Here is a 21,117-nt window from a genome sequence, read left to right as displayed (position 1 = left end):
GACCGACCACTGGTGGCTGGGCAGGGTGGGGGGCTCTGTGTAAGCTTTGCAGTGCCTCACCATGAGCTCCTGTGCAAACATCCCTGACTCCCCTATGCCAGTCTGGGGCCCGCCAGAGCTGCCCTGGTGCCCCAGGTGCCCCTGATAGTAGCTGCTTCCCTCTCGGCCACTGTGCATTGCGTCTAGGAAAGGCAAGGGCTTGAGTGTTTTTCCTTGCAGCAACCAGTCTGGGCTCCGAAGGAGCTGAAAGGCTGTGCTCTGACTGCAAACTTCTCTCTTCTCTGGAAACAGTCCACAAGACCAACAAAGCCAAGGGAGGAGCAGTGGGAGAAAACTATTCCCTATAGAGTCCATGCAGCACAAGTTCCGCAGTGGGACCCCAGCTGGCATGCACTTTCTGGAAAGAGCCATCCTTTTCATTAGAGGCCCAGTGGTGCCCCCACCCCACAAGTCCAACGGCCTGTGTTGCCTGGGAAGAGCACCAGCCTTGACAGGAGCTCTGGTCTGGTTTACTATATGTGTCCTCAGCTTGTGTCTCTCTCTCGCTGTCCTTTCTTGATTCTCAAACCTCTTTCCTTTGGCAGGATCGCTGCAGAGCAGAGCAGTAGATTGGCAAAATATAGGACACTACGGTAAAGATGAAGGGCAATTTGTCCCAGAAGCAGGCTCCCTTTCCTGCTGCCCGCTGTTGCATGCCAGTTACTGTCCTGTTTTCACCCGCTCACTCCTCCCCCCACTCCCTATACCAGGGTAAATTCTGAGGCCGTTTTACAACTTGCTGAATACCATTGTGCCTGGATGAGGACAGCTTTCCCGGGGGTGCTAGTGTATATACAGAAGCCCCAATGTGTGAGAACAGGGCACGTTGACAGGGGCCTCAGCTATCCAGACTACTTGGTTCCCATGGCAAGGGCCACATGGCAGCTCCTGCACACCTTGTTAGGGAAACCCTTGCTGATTGGATAAGACTCAGTTGTGAACGACTGATGAGCACAGGTCAAGCCAGCAGCGGAATGGTACCTGGAACCCAAGGCCTGACACGCAGCTGCCCTCCGCCTGGGGCTGTTGGGGAGGCAAAGTCAATGAGGACTAGAGCAAGGGCAGAGTGCTGCCTCCTGCATCTTAGATGAAGGGCCCATCAGAGGGCCTGTGGAGAGGCGAGGCTGGCTTAGGTTTTGTCCAGCACGTCACCCCTCATCGCCTTCACTCCAGCAGAGCCATACAGCTGGGAGAGCTGTTACACCATCCCCCAGTCAGAGGTGGACCTGCTTGCCTGATGCCTGCTTTAGACCACAAGCAGGAGGAAGATATTTTACTTTTCACCCTTGCCTTGGAAATAGCTTTCCCTGCCAAAAGGAGGAATTAGGGGGAGAAGGAGAAGAAGACAGCATACTTAGTTTTTAATCCTCTGAAAATAGGAAAAATCAACAAAAACAGGATTTAGAGCTTTCTCAGTATAGTGTTAGCATAAGCTGGGTCACCCTGTCCATAACAGAGAGAGAACACATTTTTTTAATGGTTGGGGTTTTTCTGTTTTGGTTTTTTCTCCAGGTTTAAGTGAGGTGTAGTGCCAGACATGGTAGCTTACACCTGTAATCCCAGCATTTGGAAGGCAGAGGCAGGAGTTCAGTATCATCCTGGCCTATAGGAGACCTGTGTATAAGTAAATGAGTAATGAATAAGCAAACAAAAATAAGCATGTAGTCATGTGGCTAGCGCCTCAGTAGATAGACTCACTGTAGCCCAAGAGGCTCCCGTACCCTGCTGTAGGCTGGCCCACGCCCACCTTGTGTCCTGACCTCACTAGTTTGGTTTCGCTCTGTCTGAGATATACCTTCAGAACTAGTCCTTTCACTCTTCACTCTGACCCCTCCTGCTGCCCGAGTCTTAATGTTGGAGCCCTTGGGACTTGTCAGGGCCTGGGGCCTACTGTGCAGACTCATCCCCTGTGGCTCAGTGCTGCCCACTGAAGACACGTTGGTTTGAGTGGGTATAATGGAGGCTCTCAGTCCACAGCCAACGTCTAGGGTTTCAAGTACTGTCACCTTATTTTATACCCTTGCTGTCCTTCCACCATGGACACTGTCAGGTACACACCCTAATATCAGGAACTTGTGAGCACTGGTAAAGAACTAGAGGCACAGGGCTGGAAAGATGGCTCAGCAGTTAAGAGCACCAGCTGCCCCTCCAGAGGTCCTGAGTTCAATTCCCAGCAACCACATGGTGGCTCACAACCATTTATAATGTGATCTGCTGCCCTCTTTTGGCATGCAGATGGACATGCAGACAGAGCATTGTATACATAATAAATAAATAAACATTAAAAAAAAAAGAATTAGAGACACATTCTGGTCCTTAGCACCCAGCACCATGCCTACACACCCTCCTGGGGACTGCTTTATCAATTGGTTTGAAGCCTGCCATTCTGTGAGACTGATACAATAATCTTTCCAGTCACTATGACCCCACTGCCCACTGAGGATGTGGCGTCCTGTTTCTGCCTGCCATTTGCTTGCTGCTGTCGCGTCCTGGTTGCATTTGTTTGGACTATAAATTTCCCTTCTCAAGCTCCCACAGCTCTTCTTAGAGTCAGGGCAAGGGTGAAGAAAGTGGCACTATTCCAACGTTCAGGAGGCTGAGGCAGGGGGATTACAAATTTGGAGCTAGCCTAAGGCTATATAACAGTACTCTATCTCAAAAACAAAACAAAACCAGCCAACTAACTAACCTACACACACACACACACACACACACACACACACACACACACACAGGAGGAGGAGGAGGAGAAAAAGAAAACCAACCAAACAAAAGCAATGGTTTTGTGAGCCAAGTGTTGTTTTCCATACTTTTTCTGTATTAGGTTAGGAGTCTGTGCTGGCAAGAGTGCAGCCAGCTGGCAGGGTTTAACTCGTCTCTGTTTTCCTGGTCTTTGTGGCCTGTACTGTGAGGGGTGTGCCTGGAATGGCCTCAGCCTTATGTTTCCACATGCTCCTTCCTTAGTTATTAGGGTTACTTCATGGTTTTCAAGTTGTCATGGGCTTTAGTTATCTTTTGAAACGAGACGGGGCATGTATAAATGGAACCAATAGATACAGGGCTGTCCCCTTGTCTGTGGCATCTCCAGTGGGAGAATAACTTAGCCTCCCTGTTGTCCCACTTAGGAACCATGCCTGTCAGTTGAAACCATCACTGATTATGTGTCTGTCTTCATTTTCTTCCAGAACAGCACATTAGTTCCAGAAGACGGCTGAAGACCCTGAAAACTGAAATGAATGTTTAACAAGGAGTGGAGACAATTCATAGTGCGAAAAGAGGAATGAGGGTAAAACAAGACAGAAAATGAAAAAAAAAATCTGTTATTTAAGAAGAACAAAATTGAGATGTGGTAACACTTTTACTTGTTTTTTACTTTCTGCTTCATAGAGCAGATATGTTTGGGCCCAGGTTGTCTGTCCCTTTGTCGTGATACCTGGCAAGATGCTGTAAATATCCCAAATTACCCAGATGTTGAATTTGAAAAGCTGAAATCTGTAATTCGTCTGCTTTGGAATAAAGAGACTGGTGATAGAAGCAAAGGTGTGATGCAAGTCCATTCCCAGTGTTGATGGAGCCTTGCTGTATGGTGTGAGGGCTCAGCTGGGCTGGGCATTGCTGTCTCACCAGTCTTCAGTTGTCCATTTCAGATGGGTTTTCTATGTAGCCCAGGCTAACCTCTTCCTTCCTTCCTTCCTTCCTTCCTTCCTTCCTCCCTCCCTCCCTCCCTCCCTCTTTCTTTCTTTCTTTCTTTCTTTCTTTCTTTCTTTCTTTCTTTCTTTCTTTCTTTCTTTCTTTCTTTTCCCCCAGACAGGGTTTCTTTGTAGCCCTGGCTGTCCTGGGCTCACTTCATAGACCAGGCTGGTCTCAAACTCACATTGATCCGCTTGCCTCTGCCTCCTAAATGCTGGGATTAGGTGTGCGCCACCACAACAATTCTCCCCCCCCCCCTTTTTTTTTAACAGTACTGAGAGTGGCCTAGAAAAGCCTGTGTCCTTTCTGCTCCAGCACTGAGCACTTCATAGGAGCCATGCTTGTATTTGAAGATCTTTCTGTGCTGAGCCACAAGGCCCTGCTCCAGGCTTTTGCCTTGAACCTTTGGGATTGGCATGTGGAGAAGGGTTAAAATTGTCTCAAAAAATAAAGCTGACTGCCCCAGTCCATTCTCTCTGATAAAAATACCACAAATTAGCAGGTAATTTAGAAACAGCCAAATAGATCATTTAGGCTGTAAGATAGATAATTTATAAACAAGAAAGATGGATGAATAACTTTTAAATAACGAAATAGGTAGATGGATATAGATAGATAGTAGGTTGATAGAAGATAGATAATTGAAAGATTGACTGACTGATCTTACAGTCCTGGGAATAGGGACTCAAAGGCACTGGCTGATTGGGTATGTAAGGAGAGAAACTGCTAGATAATATGTCAGTGCCATCTCAGTGTTCCCAATGGCAGAAGGGGCAGAATGGCCTGCGAATAAAAGTAATCCTTTGTACATTTGTGTGAGTTGCCCCCACCTCTTAATGCAGTGCATTGGGAATTTCTTTCACCATGATTCTGGAAGGACTCGTAACTCAAACTGTAGCACTGACCATTTGTAAACATCTGTTATCCCAGCACTCTTACAGCAAGGTGGGAGGCAGGAGAATGGCCTGCAAGCTGCAGTACACAGGCCCTGCCTCAGCAAGACATGCACACACAAGAATATTTAAGAACAAATGTGTATGACCATAATTTGGCCTGTTGCCTTTAATGCTGTTGAAACATGATACATTTTGTGGTGGCATCCATCTGTGATCCAGTCGGGAGGGATATGAGACCCAGACTAGATTGAGCTACATCTTAGAATCTTTATTAAATTTGGGCTGTAGAGGTTGCTTTCCAGCCTAACTGGGCTTTTCTTTGGTAAGGGGTTCTGGTTGGGGAGGGAGATTCTAGAACTCTAGGGTAGTTCTCTCTGCAGTTCTGCAAACTGTAGGCCTTACCTCTCCCAAGGGCTGCAAAGCAGTGGCCTATACGTATGTTGTTTTATCCACGGTGGTCAATGATTGAATTAGATACCAACATTTAAAAATGGAGACATTTGAGCTAGAAAGGTGGATCAGTGGATGAACGCATCAGGACCCCAGTTCAGTTCCAGTACCCATGGCTAAGCACTGAGTAAGTTTATAATCCCAACGCTGGAGACACTGACACAGCCAGATCCTAGAGCCTCCTTCCGTAGTCAGTGGGCCCCGGGCCAGCAAGAGACTAAACAACAAGGTAGTGGTGCCTCTGTGCACACATTCACACACACACACACATTAGTTTCTGAGAGGTGGTGTATTTGAAAAGCCTGGATTTTGAGGGGACAGAGTGGTTAAGGGCACATAACTGCTCCTGCAGATGACCCCCAAGTTCAGTTTCCAGCACCCACATAGGGCAGCTCAACAACCACGTTAACCCCAAACTGGCCAAATGGGCTAGACTGGCCGGCCTGTGAGACTCAGAGGTCTGCCTATCTCTTCCTCCCCAGTTCCGGGTTTTTGCCGTGGATCTAACTGGGGTGGCTTTCACAGCCAGCACTTTACAATTGAGTCATCATCGCCCTAGCCCCTAAGGATTAGTAAATGTTGGTTTGTTTGCTTGCTTGTTGAGACAAGGTCCCACTATGTAGCCAAGCTGACCTGGAACTCATGAGCCTCCTGCCTCCTGTGGTACTGGGACTTGAAGCATGAACTTTGGCTGTAAATTTTTTTTTTAACTTAATGATGGTTTCGCAGGTTTCAATCAGGTGTGGCCCCAGCTTCGTTTTTCCTAGCCGGTGTTAACAGAAACCCCCGGTGGTGACGTTTTGTACCAGGTCTACCTGTGCCTGACAGTTTAAGGCACCTGATGTCCCAGCTCTCAGTTCTGAGGGGCCTGACCACCCACCCCCTCCCCCACCAGTCCCTGGCTTTGCCACCCCTTGGGTATGTGACCTAGCCTTGGTGGGCAGCCTGCCAGTAAATGGACTCTGCCCCCTCCTAAGGGCAGTTGTAGGGAACAATGGGGAGTGGCGGGAGACCGGGGGGGGGGGGGGGGGGTAGCGTCTCCCTGCAAACTCCCAAGTTAATACAAACACGAAAGGGACAAGTTTTCCATTGATTAAGAAATATCTTTAGTGCAATGAAAATAGCCCTTAGTCTTAAGTAGGGCCCCTCGGGAGTGGGGAGCGCCCGGATTCTCTAGGGGGAGGAGCTAAGTCTTTTAAACTGGCATTAGCGTCTCTGCTAATGGAGATAAAGGCCAGGGTCGCTGCCGTAGTTCTGCCCTCTGTAATTGCGTTCACCTTAAACCCCACAAGTAGCCTCGGCGCTCAGTGCTCATTATTTCACTTGAAAAACTAATTGAAGGTTGAGAGAGCCCCGAGTTTTTGCTTTTTTGTTGGGACAGGGCAGGGAAAGAGATGAGCAGGTGGGGCCGGGAGGGAGGCTGGGGGTGTGTGTGGGCTCCCATTCAGCTCGGCTCCTCCTTTGTCCCAGACCTTGCCAAGTCCCCGGCCTCCCGCCTCTCTGCCTCTCCGCCTGCCCTTCCGGGCTAGCCTTCTCCTTTCGAGGAGCTTTTGTTTCCCATTGTTTTCATTGTCTCCGCCAGCCACCGAGTGGCCGCCTACAGTGCCTTTCCCACGCTTTGCTTTGCTTGCCCCGGCTGTCTGGGGCAGGTGGTCTCTCCCAGCCCTGGTGCTGGGAGATAGAATTGGCCGCAGGCTTCCCAGGACTGAGGCCAAGTGCTTCCTTCCCTTTCCTGCAGGCCCTGAACTAGGCTGGCAGGGAAAACCAAGAGGTAGGAGTCCCATCCTGCTTTAAATGCTGTGGTTAGTTTTACAGTTGTAATCAGTCATCCTAGACTTATCCAGTTTCACAATTGATGATGATGATGATGATGATGATACTTGTTTTGGTCTCATTGTTGTAGTTGTTGTTTTTCAAGATAGGGTTTTTCTGTGTAGCCTTGGCTGGATTCGCTTTGTAGACCAGACTGGCCTGGAACTCATAGCAATCCGCCTGCCTCTGCCTCCCCAAGTGCTTGGATTACAGGCGTGCGCCACCTCACCCAGCTCACAGCTGTCAATTTTTAAGGCTTAATTTACTTACAATAAAATGGATTTGTTTGTTTGCTTGTTTGAGAAAGTATCATATGTAGCCCAGACTGACCTGGAATTTACTATGTAGCCAAAGACAGTCATCTGTTTTCTTTCACTGGGTCTTGGGACTCACAGACTAGACTAAACTGATGGCCAGTGAGCCTCAGGGATCCATCTTTCTTGGCCTCCTCCTTGCTGAGACTGCAGGCATGCACCCCTGTGCCTGGCTTTTCTGTGGGTGCCAGGGGCTGAGCTCGAGCTCTCATGCATGCACAGCAAGAACTTTACCAGCTGAGTTCTCTCTCTCCAGCTGTTCTGTCTCCTGCCTGGGAGATGTGACCATATCAACCACGTTAAAAAAAAAATCAGATTGACAATAAAGGACAGTGAATCACAGATGAGGATGAGGGATTTTATTCTGTTTACAGAGGAAGCAAACGGTCAGAAGTAAAATAGAAATAATGGGGTGCAATTGTGTTTGGGGGGGGGCTGGGAGCTCAATCCTCTGCTGAAGACTTCATCCTTAAGAATCTCTGTTAAAGAAAGAAAGAGACACTCAATCCAAACACCAGCCACCATCAGAACTGCGTTTCCGGGCAGAGGCAGAACTTCCTTCCGGGTTCCCAGAGGCAGGAGGCAGTGGCAGGAAAAATGCTCATGGGCAACAGCATTGTAAATCCCACTCCTAGCCCTGCCCTGCTAACCGGCTGCCACTGAGAGCCTGGGCTGCTCACTTCCCTTCTGACCCTTAGGTGGGACCAACTTCTTCCCACACAAACATGTGCCACCCCCTACAAACCTTTCTGTTGGTCACAGGTTGAGTGAACAACCTCACAAGAACAGATGGAAGTCCCCAGTGCCCGCACCCATGAGAACAGAGATCACCCCTAATCTGAGCCCAGCTGATCTCCAGCCCAGGGCTTCACACACAGTGTCCACTGGATGGCTCTTACCAGAATGGGAGGATGGCTAGGGAATAGAAGCTTCCTGTCAGGGAGGGTCACAGAGGTAGGTGGATACAAATTGTTTTCTTGCTGTGCTTTATTTCTAGGCAAGGTCTCACATTAGCTCAGGCTAGCCTAGAACTTTACTAAGTAACCAGGCTGCTCTTGAACTTTTGTAAAAAAAAAAACAAAAAAAACCCTACATTTTTATGTATGTGGGTGTTTTATCCGCGTGTATATCTGCAAACCAGAAGAGAGCATTGGATCCCATGACCTTACAGGTATAGATGGATGTGAGCTGTCATGTGTGTGCTAGGAATTGGAATGCAGGACTTCTGGAAGAGCAGCCAGTGCTCTTAACTGATGAGCCATCATCTCTCTAGTCCTGGCCTTAAACTCTTTTTTTTTTTTTTGGGAGGGGGGGTTTCAAGACAGGTTTTCTCTGTGTAACAGTCCTGACTATCCTGGACTCACTTTTGAAGACCAGGCTGGCCTCGAATGCGCAGTGATCCATCTGCCACTGACTCCCAAGTGCTGGGATTAAAGGCATGCACCACCACGCCGGTGGAAACTGGGGTCTTATGGGAAGACACCCCAAGGTAGACAGCCTGGATTTGCCACTCTCTCTGACTCTGCCCCTTCTTAGCTTCACGGTTCCTCTTCTGTAAAAGGGGAAACTTGTTCTCCATCCTTCTTGTCTCCCAGTGGGAATGTGAGATGGAAAGGCCAGTGTGACCAGCTCTGCCTCTCATGACAGTGTCTGCCTGTCCCGGCAGCACTGAGCACGGGAAAGCTGACCTGTCTTGGGTAGTATAGTTTCATGGACATCACGGGATCCAGGGGTGTACCATTGGAATCACCTACAGCGCAGTCTCTTGGGGCACCAGAAGTACTGATAATGTTTTTTTGGACCCACTGAGCCTGGCCTCTTGCTCTGCATTAGACACATTGCTGTGGCCAGTGTGCAAGCCCCTCACACATGTCCCTTCCTGTCCCTGAGGCCTGCAAGGTGGGGGTGAGGGGGGCCTTGTCCCTTTGCTAGGAAGACTAGCCCCCTTCCCACCTGTGAAGAAAAGGTGATTCTTTGCTTTTCTTGGAAACCCAGAGGGAAGGAGGTCTCTAAAGTCCCTAGAAAATTCTTTTCCTGCCAAGTGGTGATAACCATGCTTTTAATCCCAGCACCTGGGAGAGAGGCAGGTGGATCTCTGTGAGTTCAAGGCTACCCAGAGAAACCCTGTTTCAAAAAAACAAACAAAACTGTCTTTCTAAGCCAGGCATGGTGGCATATGCCCTTAATCCCAGCACTCAGGAGGCAGAGGCAGGTGGATCACTGTGAGTTCAAGGCCAGCCTGGTCTGCGGAAGGGCGTGCATTATAGGCAGGACTGTTACCCAGAGAAACCATGCCTCAAAAAACTTAAAACAACAACAACAAAAAAAACCCCTCTTTCTGCCTCCCCCTGCCACCTCACCTGTGGCCTCCCTCCTCCTCCCACCTGTGGCCCCTCCCCCTTCACCTGTGCCATCTCCCCCTCCCCCTTTACCTGTGCCCTTCCCCCCTCACCTGTGCTTCTGTCCCAGGGCTACCAAGATGCTATCCATTGACATCCACTTGTCATCTTCCTGCATGCTGACCTGACGGCTGACCCTGGTGCCTTTTCTCTCCCTGTGGGTTTGAAAGGAGAAACAGTGAGGTCCTCGGGTGGGTAGGATGTCCAGTCAGGGGCGTGGCCCTTTGCTATGTAGATACGTGGGAAACCCACTTGCATTAAGCCACACCTGCGGATGAGGCCTGGCAAGGAAGAGTACAGCATGCATATTCGTCCCACTGCAAGGCCCTCCCACAGATCCTCCGCAAACGCTTCAGGTGCTAACTCCCTCTCTGTGACATCTGTGTGCATTTGAAGGTTTTTCAAAAGAAAATCTACAAAGCCAGGCTGTTTGGATCTCTGCTTGGCTACCCTTGGTGCATCCTTTAGAGATGACAGGTGGGTCTGTCCCATGGGGTAATGACAGGTAGGCTCAAAGATCTGAGAAGAGACTGGAGTGGCTGCCCTGGCACAGGTTTCCTTTGTCTGCAGCTCAGTCCTCATGTATGCACATGCCTTTGTTTCTAGCTTGGAGTCCTCATCAAAGAGGAACAGTGACATCAGCATTGTCACTTCTGGAGCTAAGGACAGGGAGAGGTATACACAAAAGGTCTACGTGGAGGTTTGACCTGAGCTGTTCTTCCTGTGCAAAATCCAGAAAAGGGTACATTGCCAGTGGTTCTCAGCCTGTGGGTCACCAGCCCCTTTGGGGGTTGCATATCAGATATACTGCATATAAGATATTTACATTACGAGTGATACAGTGGTAAAATTACAATTAGGTAGCAACAAAATAATTTTAGGGTTGGGGGTCACCACAGCATGAGGAACTGGACTCAAGGGTCACAGCGTTAGGAAGGCTGAGAGCCACAGATACATACTGTGTCCTGGAAGAGACAATACTTGGTCCCCACTTCCGGCAACTCTGGTGCAGAGGTGCCTGGGAAGAAGCCCCCAGAATGCCTGCTTACCCTTGCTGCCTGTTCATGATGTCCTGGAGCACTTTGCGGGCATACTGCTTGGCCAGTATTTTCCTGTAGTTGGTGGTGAAGACGGCGTCTATATGGCGCCGCATCCTGTGCAGAGGGGTCAGAGGTCAGGATGGGGCCAGCATGGTGGCTGGAACAGCGTGAGCTATACTACATCTCAGTAAGGCCTTCCTCTGTTGTCCTGTGCTCCCCTCACCCCCAAAGAAAACCAGAACCTGGCTGCGTGGGCTCCATGCCCGGTCTCTACCTGACCTGAGCAGTGTGCAGTGAGGAGAAACAGCCGGTGGCTCCTCTCTGTCATGGCAGGGAGGTCCCAGAGCTTTGGGAATCCATGCTGCTTACCTGATGGGCAGTGAGGGGGGGACTGAGCAGTGGGAGCTACTGATGAGGGTGAGGATCACGAAGAACACCCAGAGCGGCATCCTTCACCCCTTGGTGGGACCTGAAGGAAGATCAAGCAGACAGAGCCACAGTTGGCTGTGGGGCTTTCAAAGTCACACCTGGATTCAAGTTCTGCATTGACAGTCCACGGCTCCAACTTCCCCACCTGGAATGAAGCTACACTGGCCACCTCAGTGGGCTGAGCAGAAAACTAGTTAACACAGTGAAACCGCCTCTCCTGGAAGGCATGGGGGAAACAACCTGCCTCAAGGGCAAGCCATCTTTCCCTGGTCTGCTGACAGCAGTGGGTAGAGGGCGCTGTGCTCACAGGTTTTAAATCTGACCTCAAATCCTGGTCCTGCTCCCCCCCCCCCCCTTATGCTCCTAGTCACAGTAGCTTAACTTAGCTGAGCCTCTGTTTCTCCAGCCATAAGATGACGATAATAACCAGTGTTATCAGGTCAGGTGAGAGGAAACATTCAAGTGAATAGCTTGGCACATCAGAAACTCTTGAGAGGGTATGGGTTGGGGTTGCAGCGAAGTGAGAACCTTCTTGTTCCAGAAGCTTACGTTCTGGAGGTGGCGTTTGAGACAGCGTCTTGAAACGTAGCTGAGGCTTACCTGGAACTCACTATGTGTGACCCAGGCTGGCCTCTAACTCAATCCTCCTGCCTCAGCTTCCCGAGAGCCACCGCACCTGACAGAATTATTACTTTCACAGAAGATTAGCTCCAAAACTGGGAGGGGAGCATCAAGTGTGAGCACGCCAGATCTTTTCAAAGACTTCATAATTACCCTTAACTGTGGCCTGTTAACACTGTGCTCCCCAGCCGGGTGTGGTGTCACACGCCTTTAATCCCAGCACTCAGGAGGCAGAGGCAGGCAGATCACTATGAGTTCGAGGCCAGCCTGGTCTACAAAGCGAGTCCAGGACAGCCAAGGCTATGCAGAGAAACCCTGTCCCGAAAAACCAAAAAACAAACAAACAAACAAAACAAAACACTGTGCTCCTCAATTAGTGATGAGTTGCCTTGGCTCACGAGGATGCACCGGTCAGGCCTGGCCTGCCCTGGTGTGGAGTCACCAGCCATTCAGGAGCTGGATCTTCTCACCAGGGTGTCTGCTCTGGAAGATCTGACCGGTCCCTGGGGCAGCAGCACCCTTCCATTCCCATGATTCCTCTCTCTCTCCCTAGTCCTACTGAGAGCTGATGTCTGCAGGCAGGGCCAACATTCCATGCACCATGCTTACCTAAACTCACTTTTCCTCTTCAGGCAACAGGCCTCTTCTGCATGTTTTGGCCTCTTCTGGTCAGGGGTGCCTTGGGCCCCAGGAAGCATCCATGGGGGGAACTGTTTACTGTGGCCTCAGGCCCCTCACCCCACACCAGGCCTCTTAGGTACGTTCTCTTCTGACTTAGGCCTTGTGTCTTGGGCCAAGTATCTGCACTCTCAGTATTATACACACCAGGCTACTCCTTTTCCACCTGCTCATCTCAGGAAGTGGGACGTTCAAACGGGGAGCTCTTTGGACATAAGGAGGGCCCCTTGGCCACAGCCACTGCATTTCCTGCCTCTCCACGCACACTGGCTTCCCACTTTCTTCGTGTTCCATTTCTTTACTCCCATGATGAGAAACCCTCTGGCATGAAGGCCAGGCCCTACGCTCTCTTTTGCCGCCTCCTCCCCCTCCTGTCAGGCTCCCTAGAGTTCAAAAGGAGATCCCAGCCCCTACCCGAGTCCCCACCTCCACCCCGTGGCCTGTCTTGTTTAACCTCCTCACACCCACTTCAGAGAACGTCCCATCACTCTCATTTCACTGCCAAGACCAGAGCCCAACCAGGAGGAAAGGATTGCTCACATGTTCCTCCATCAAAATAGCTTCAGAATGGGTCCTGACTTCCCAGGCCAGCGGACTTCCCCCTGCTCAAAAGGCAGTTTTTCAGATACAATGCCCTATTCACAGTTCTCCCTATTCACAGGGCCTTCAGGATTTCTCACCTGCATGTGGGAAAGGGTTGGGGGAGGAGGCCAGGGCAGGGAAGGAAAGCTTTTTTTTTTTTTTTTTTTTTGGTTTTTTGAGACAGGGTTTCTCTGTGTAGCCTTGGCTGTCCTGGACTCACTTTGTAGACCAGGCTGGCCTCGAACTCACAGCAATCCGCCTGCCTCTGCCTCCCGAGTGCTGGAAGAAAAGCTTTTGCTCTTCGCCTTGGGGCCTCCCAGAAGTCAAAAGGGGACCAAGTAGGGACACTGGTTTAATGGGCGCCTCCCTCTGCACACCCCGCCATGGTGCCAAAGGAGTTGAACCTCATCAGAGGGCAGGCTTTGGGGGAACAGTTTTACAAGCCCGGAGACACCCCGACTCCTTCCTAATAAGCCTCAGACACTGCACAGTCTGGCGAAGCAGGAGACCCAACACTTGCCTTTTGCTCCTTTTGGTCCAGACTCCGGAGCAACCTCAGCTATGCAAACCTATAGGACGGGGTTGCCCAACCCCTGTGGACAAAGATTGGAACAGCAGAAACGGAGACTGTGAACTAGCTGTTGACAGTGTCCCACGTGACAAAGTGCCTCAAGTCCAGCTGCCTCTGATGATGCTGAAGATAATCCAAATCGTGAAGCACTGGCTTTTGGCAGGGCTAATTCTGCCATTAGACGCAGGTGGCCTTGAGTGTTAGGAGAAGGGAGCGTCAATCCACACCAGTGGACACCATATACCAGCCTCCTGCCACCAGCGCCAGAACGTTACAGACACACATCTATGGCAAACAACAGAGGTCAGGTCTCAAGTGTCCACATGTGGAAACTTCTAGGGGATTTGCTACCTTTGTTAAGTGTTCCCCTTTGCAACTGAGAACCCCAAAGCACTGAGCCACTCCATTAGAAACACTGCAAGTGCAAAGAAATCTGAGGCTGAGTTTGTTTGTTTGTTTTGGTTTGGTTTGGTTTTTTTGTGGTGCCAGAGACAGAACTCAAGGCTTTGCACATTCTAGGCTAAGTTCTAACACTGACCTACACCCCACATAAAACCTTAAGATTTCAATGAGGAAGCATGTGCCAAAGAAGAGTTTGAGGCAGTTTATGGTAGAAAATGATGATGATGATGATGATGGTGATGATGATGATGATGAGGATGATGATGGTAAGCACTTCAGCTCTATCAAGCCAGGAGCAGGGGTCAGGCATTGAGTAATAGAAGCCTCCAAGACTCAGTAATTATGGCTGAAAATTAGAGTAAGGAGCCTGGCTGCAATTGAGGGAGAAAGCAAAAGCGTTATCGATTTCCAGGCACTTACACTGAGTTGGTTCTGGATGATCAACAAGCTACGTTGATCTCTGCAGTGACTGGACTGCTGTCTGATGCACATCTGGATCCTGTCATTGATGGGAGAACCAGCCAGCTCATGCCCTAACCCAGAAGCCTGCCCCCAACCAAGATCTCCACAACTCCTGCAACCCTTCCGCCTGCCACATCTCCATGCTGTCAAGTACCACGCCTTCACCACAGACCCTACGTGGTGTCAGGCACCAAAAGCACGCTCCGGAGTCTCTACTGAGGGGTCACGGCACCCAGAGTGTGTACATGTCCTCAGCAGGCAGTCCATGGACACAGAGGCTGGCCATGGGCCATTTGACTTGCTTTCCGTTAGTTGGTGGGATGTCAGTTTTTCTTGCCCGCATCCAGCCCTACTCCCAGAACCACCCGCTTCTCACCTCTGATGTGACAAGTGTCCCTCTCCGACCGAAGCACTGCTCAGGTCCCACTGACCTCAGGCTGGGCATCTGCTCCAGCCACTGCCAGGAACTCACATTTATACCTTCATTTTCCTAAGCGTTGTCAGCGTCAGAGAGTCAATTACGCAAAAGTCAACCAATGCACCATTTTTAGCAGCACATGGGACTAACTGTAATGGGGAAAGTGGTTTTTGTGCTCCCACAAATTAAGATCCATGTCAAACTTATCCTTTGTCCTTGTGGGCGTGAACAGAATATCATGTTGAATGATTTTTCTGAGAAAAATAGTGAATAACACTGAGATTCTAGTAATTATATTTACAACAGTGTCATGGCTTTGTTCAGTCTCCAAAGAGCCGTACCTTTTCAAGGTCATATAATTCTGTTTTGTCCACACATAACTTTATTTCACTATGGAGTAGGCAGTATTACCAATAAGTGGTTTTTTCCCCCTTAGTGAGGAAAATCGTTCACTGTCTCCCTTGTCATCCAATTATCAGAATGTCCCTGTGTTTGCTTTACACCAGCTGCTGCCACCAACAGGCAGACTTTGACAGCTGAACCCTGAAGCAACCTCTGTCGTGTGTCAAGACAGCCCAACACGAAAGCTGCCTCAGACAAGTGAGGGGAGGGAGAGAAAAGAGATGGAGACCTTGGGAGAACTGTGATGCCTTCCAGATTTTTCTAGCCTGTAGCTAAGCATTTCTCAAGAACAGCATAAAAAAAATGTTTGTGGCAGAAGGCTTGGCTTCCTGAGTGGCTCTGTGGACCAGTAGAGAGAGGTCGGAGACCTGCCTTTTCTCCCGCCCTGTCAGTCACAACATCTGTGACCCTTGCAAGCTCCGTCTACCCTCCAGGCCTCAGTTTGTATACCTGGGAATAGCAGCCTTCAAATTTTTTAAAATTTCTTTTCTTTGGAAATCTATATAACCAGAGCCTATAAAACAGCCAGCTTCTAAGGAGGCAGGAGAATTGCTTGAATCCAGGAGTTGTAAGTCAGCTTGGGCAATGTAACAAATCTCCTGCTCAAAAGAAGGTGGGGTAGAGATGGCTCGGTCCGGAAAGAGCTTGGGATACAAGGACCTGAGTTCGGATCCCCCTGCACTGACATACAACACATGACAAGAAGCATCTATAATCCAAGAACTAGGGAACGGAAACAGAAGGATCCTTGGTGCTTGTGGCCAGGAAATTGACTCATGCTAGGTAGTTCCAGGTTCAATGAGATACCTCATCTCAAAAAATAAGGTAGGAGAGACTGAAGAAAATGTGAGCATTAACCTTTGGTTTCTACAAACAAATTAACTCTACCACCACCATGTGCCCTCGTACTCCCGTGGCATATGCATGCGCGCACGGGTGGACACACACACACACACACACACACACACACACACACACACACACACGTGTTTAAAATACCCACTGCAGGCTGGGTGTGGAGGCACATGCCTTTAATCCCAGCACTCAAGAGGCAGAGACAGGCAGATCTCTGTAAATTTGAGGTCAGCCTGCTCTACAAAGTAAGTTCCAGGGCAGCCAAGGCTACGCAGAGAAGCTCTGTCTTGAAAGAAACAAACAAAAACTTTATAATGAAAACGCACACATCCATCGCCCTTGGAGGGCCCTGGGAGCAAAACTTGCTTGCTGGGCAGTAAGAGAAGATTTTGAATATTTTTAAAAAGCTGCCGAGTGTGAAATGGGCTGCTGTACAAGAACTTGAATTCTATCCTGGCAACCTAGGGTAGAAGGAGAGAACCAGCTCCCAAAAGTTGTCCTCTGACCTCAATAGGTTCACTGTGGCACATGCCTGCTGGTGTCTACACACAAATATATGCGCACACAAGTCTCACACACACACAAAAGGAGGAGAAGGGGGTGGAGGGGGAGGAAGAGGAAGAGGAGGAAGAGGAAGAGGAAGAGGAGGGACTGCCAAGCTCTCCTCTAGAATTGAGGTGCTCCCCTGCCCAGGGGAAGGAAACACTGTCTGGCCAGTTCTAAAGTGAGCATTTATTTCCTTCTCTTACATATGCCTATTAAACATCTGATTAGGGGGCCCCCACCCAACCTCCCAGGAGCCCACAGCACTCTTTGGGGTAGCTGTCCTGAGCGCCAGGGTCTCATTTCTGCCACTATGGGAATACGTGGGTCTCTGTCCTCCGCACTGAATTTCATCCTTGAGAAGCAGGGGGCCCAGCACTTGTCCTCACTGGCGCCTTCAGAGGGCTGCGGGAAGCTGGGGCTTCAGTTCCAGAAAACACACAAAAGTGCTCAAGAATTGGGAGTGGGGGGCGGGGGGCAAGGCAAAGTCACTATAAACAAGAAGCACTTCATCAGACAGGATTGGGGAGAAGTCTAAAATACTGGCTAGGGTGGCCCTGGATTTAGACCGAACAGTCCTCTGTCCCATGTGTGAATCTGGGTAAGGCACTTGATCCCTCAGCGTCTCAGTTATTCCGTTTGCACAGTGGGGATCATGGCACCTCGCTGGTGAGGAAGTGGAGACAGGCCTCCTGCCTTAGCCAAGGAGAAGCCAAGACCTGGCCAGTCTTGAGCTCAGAGAGCCAGGCAGCACAGTTAGGGGAGCTGGGAGGCATCTTGCTGACAAGCTTTAGTTGCTCCTTAGCCCACTAAGAAGATGGAGCTAGAAAGCCAGAAAGAGTCCTGAGAATGAAAATCCGGGCCCCACCTCTGAATCCCACCGCTTTGCTCTGGCTGGCCTCGCTCAGTACTGGCTCTTTCCCAAGATGCGCTTTTAACCCAGCCTTAATTAGTGATCGTGGCTGCATCTAGGGTCCCAGGGCTTGAGCTGAAGAAAAAGAAAGGACGCCCCCACCCCACCCCCCTACACACACACACACACACACACACACACACACACACACACACACACACACCTAGAAAGAGGCAGGTTCTGAAAGGCCCTCAAAGGCTGGGGCAGTGTGGCTCTGCTGAGAGGGAAACAAGCCACACATTTGTGTTGCAAATTTCCCGTGTGAGAGCCAGCCATTGAAAGAGGCATCTCTGCTGAAGGCCAGGCACGGGAGATGGGGAGGGAGAGCCTGTCAACAAAGGGGGCCTCTCTGCGGCCTCAGACCTGGCTTTGTAAAAGCTGCTTTCATGCCTTTCCTGAAGAAATGGAAGCATTCCCAGTCTACCCTGGGCCAAAGTGCAGAAGGGGAGGTCCAGACCCTAGACTTCACTTTACCATCTCTCTTGTCCTTCCGGAGTCATACGTAGCAAATGTCATGTGCGTGTGCATGTGTGTTATGTCAGAGCCAGACCACCAGTGTTGGCCACAGTGGCCTTTCTGGGTGGCCCCAGACCAAGTCACTTGATTTCTCTGAGACTTAGTTTCCTTTTCTGTAAACTAGCCTTGTTGGTCCTCTTTCCTGGCCTGTGGGTTCCTCTGGAACAAGACCGAGTGGTAACGCTGAGGCTCTTCTTTTTTAAGAAAAGCCTGCTTCAGAGGAGGTCACTTGATGAGCCAGCCGATGAGGAGGCAAAGTCAAGCCTTGCCTACCCGTGTCGTGTCGGCCTCTAAATCCCAGCTGCCTAGTAGATGGAGGGAGAAAGATCACAAGGTCAAGGATGGACCAGCTGGGGCTACAGGGTGAGTTCAAGGCCAGCCCAGGTCATTCTCAAACTAAAGAGGTAGGCAGACAGATTTTTGTGAGTTCGAGGCCAGCCTGGTCTACAAAATGAGTCCAAGAAAGCTAAGTCTACACAGAGAAACCCTGTCTACACACACACACACACACACACACTAAAAAATAAAGAGTTTAAAAGTGGTATGCAGCACTTGTCTGGACCGCACTGGACAAAGTAGAGTAAACCGGGGAATGGAGGGGGGGCGGGGTATAACACCTCTGGGTTAATCGAAAGTGCTGCCCCCTTAAGTGGCAGTTTTAGCATCCCTCTTGCTTGTAATATATCACCCGTGGCCAGTGAGCTATGAACTATGAATGCCCACCAGCTGGCTATAGGGCGAGTAGACAGCAAACATCATGCCACAGAGATACTGTCCCTACTGCAGGCTGCCTCTCTCTGCTGAAGGCCTTTAACCTATCTCTCCAAGAAGCATTCTTCCTGCCTGTTCTCCCCTGGGGTTGGATGTTTTTATATGTGTGCGGGGATGGGGGTGGGGTGGGGTGGGGTGGGGGATGATTCCTTTCCCTGTGCCCCTCCAGATGCTGGGAACCAAAGCTGATCCATCCCTGGGTCTCCAAAGCTTTCTAGTCAGAGTATGGTCCGAATAGCAGGTGTATCGGTGAGGAGAAGGGTTTGGTAAAAGAGCAGAATCTCGGGATCGCCAGAAACCAGCTCGATGGTTTTCCAGAATGGTAAAACAACAGGCACAAGGGATGGTCTCCGTAAAAGCCCTTGCGATTCCATCCGGGGAGGGTCATAGCCTCAGGCAGCCAGGAGGCGGCGCTGTTCCCCAGGCTTTGGTGTTATCAGGCTTTGTTTCCAAGGCCGGAGGCCCCTTGTGTGGGGCTTTGTTCCCTATATCCAGGACTAACAAAGCAGGTCCGAGTCAGATGTGCCCTGCCATCCTTCACTGTGCCACCCAAAGCTCCTCATCTTTCTCTTCCCAATTCACATCCACGGTCTTTAGCTGTGTTTCCACTTAGGGGAACGCCCTGCCCCTGGGCCTGCCTCAGAGGGGAGAGTATGTGTCAGTGAGGAGGGAGCATCTCAGGGCTGGCACGCTTAACAATGGGTCCTACAGACACAAAGAGGAAGTTATTATTTTCCCATCGCAGGCAAAACCCTAAGCACTGTCTGAATCTCCAGTTCCCAGTTTCCAATGACAAAATCATCAGGGCTGTAATATGGTCTCGCTTCCCTTCTGTGGTTCCACCTCAGTTAAGGCACCCAGGAGGCCAGCACCAACGACCAGAAGCAAGATCTTCCCCTTGAAAGCCTCAGTCTCCCAGGTCAACTTTCACCCACTCCCAGTCACTTCGTCACTCCTGGCTCCCTCGTGGCTCTGCCACTAAACTCCTGACGCCGCCGTGGCTAGAACCCAGCTTTCCGTTCTAACCCTATCACCTGGGTCCAGTAGTTAGCTGTCATTTACTGAACTCCAGTTGTCCTGAATAACAGCCCAGGGTGGTGACATCCACCTGCAAGTCATACAGCCTAAGTGACTTCACCACTCAGCAGCCATCAGGGTCAGGAATGCCTAGGGCTCCCACATCAGGACCAAAGATGCTGAACCTTAGAGACGTGCGGACATGCGTGCGTGCATGCGTGCGTGGAACGCTACGTCCAGTCACACAGACAGTGAATGGGGGGCGGGGCTAAGTCAAAACTGCTGTTTGTCTTCCGTGACAGAACCGAGTTACCGCCCTAGCCTACCTACAGCCCCCTAAGGCTAATTTCCTCCAGCGCCACAAACAAATAGCAGATTTCCCACAGACTGGAGCCAGTGGGGGGGCCGGGGAAGGGGGGGTGTCTCTGTTGATCCTGCCAGGCAGAATGCCGATTGTGGGAAGTGGGCTTTCTGGCCGTTCGTGACAGCAATGCTATGATGGAAGATGGCTGTGTGCGTTTCCCAGGCATTCACCATAGCAGGATCAATGACATGACCCGGCAGGGAAAGCCGCTTGCCGCCAAGGCTGACGAGCAGAGTTTGATCCCTGAATGCACACACAAGGTGGAAGGAAAGGACCCACCTACACAAGTTTTCTCTGACCTCCATATGCGTATTGCAGTGCACGCAAACACACACATTTACACACAAATAAATGTTATAAACGGTTTTGAAAGATTAGCATCAGAGCCGGGCCTGGTGGCAAAGGCAGAGGTGGGTCTCTGTGAGTTCAAGGCCAGCCTGGTCTACAAAGAGAGTTCCAGGACAGCCAGGACTACACAGAAAAACTCTGTCTTGAAAAAAAAGACCAAAAAAAAAAAAAAAAAAAAAAGGACAACAAAACAAAACAAAAAAGATTAACATCAGAACCTTTTTGCTGTGTTGACTCCATGAAACCTACAGCCCCATAGAGCCAAGCTGGTCAATGAGAAGTCATCAGTAGTTGATTAGTATATTTCGTCTGCTCTTCATGGCTTCCTCTATTCCTTGCTATTCCCACCAGACAATATCCACTGGTGCTAAGCACCATGCTTGGTGGTCAGGAACCAAGGAAGAATTAAGACATGATCGGATGAACTGATGTGTAGGAAGAGCTGCTCAGTGCTGCGTGCTGTGTGAGGGGCCCTGGTGTTCTGGGGCTGAAGATTCCACTCTAGACAGGAAGGCAAGCAGAAAATTACTTACAGTGCGATGTGCAGTGGCTGTGACAGAAGTGTGCTTAGTGCTATCAGAGCAG

At 50.2% G+C, this 21,117-nt stretch overlaps 2 protein-coding genes across 4 annotated transcripts in view; one reads left to right on the top strand and one right to left on the bottom strand.

Annotated features, from left to right (window-relative positions):
- RPN2 (ribophorin II) overlaps positions 1 to 3,578 on the top strand; it is a 49,050-nt gene extending 45,472 nt beyond the window's left edge. Inside the window, exons 17-18 of one of the 2 annotated variants that reach the window (XM_084775682.1) lie at positions 585 to 632; positions 3,225 to 3,578. In XM_084775682.1, coding sequence (XP_084631808.1) covers positions 585 to 632; positions 3,225 to 3,237 — 61 coding nt within the window. In that variant the 3' untranslated portion in view covers positions 3,238 to 3,578. The remainder of the gene's footprint in view (positions 1 to 584; positions 633 to 3,224) is intronic. The other variant, XM_084775683.1, reaches the window with a different exon arrangement.
- Positions 3,579 to 7,548: 3,970 nt separating this feature from the next.
- GHRH (growth hormone releasing hormone) overlaps positions 7,549 to 21,117 on the bottom strand; it is a 38,170-nt gene continuing 24,601 nt past the window's right edge. Inside the window, exons 1-5 of one of the 2 annotated variants that reach the window (XM_084776833.1) lie at positions 14,762 to 14,839; positions 11,010 to 11,109; positions 10,650 to 10,754; positions 9,654 to 9,755; positions 7,549 to 7,680 (exon numbers count right to left, since the gene is read on the bottom strand). In XM_084776833.1, coding sequence (XP_084632959.1) covers positions 7,671 to 7,680; positions 9,654 to 9,755; positions 10,650 to 10,754; positions 11,010 to 11,089 — 297 coding nt within the window. In that variant the 5' untranslated portion in view covers positions 11,090 to 11,109; positions 14,762 to 14,839 and the 3' untranslated portion in view covers positions 7,549 to 7,670. Of the gene's footprint in view, positions 7,681 to 9,653; positions 9,756 to 10,649; positions 10,755 to 11,009; positions 11,110 to 14,761; positions 14,840 to 21,117 lie in introns of those variants that run through there. The other variant, XM_084776832.1, reaches the window with a different exon arrangement.

The sequence above is a fragment of the Acomys minous genome (assembly GCF_964271855.1).
Source record: "Acomys minous genome assembly, chromosome: 3".
Lineage (NCBI taxonomy): Eukaryota > Metazoa > Chordata > Mammalia > Rodentia > Muridae > Acomys > Acomys minous.
The sequence above is the reverse complement of the archived record's forward strand: the minus strand, read 5'-3'. Positions and strand labels throughout refer to the sequence as shown.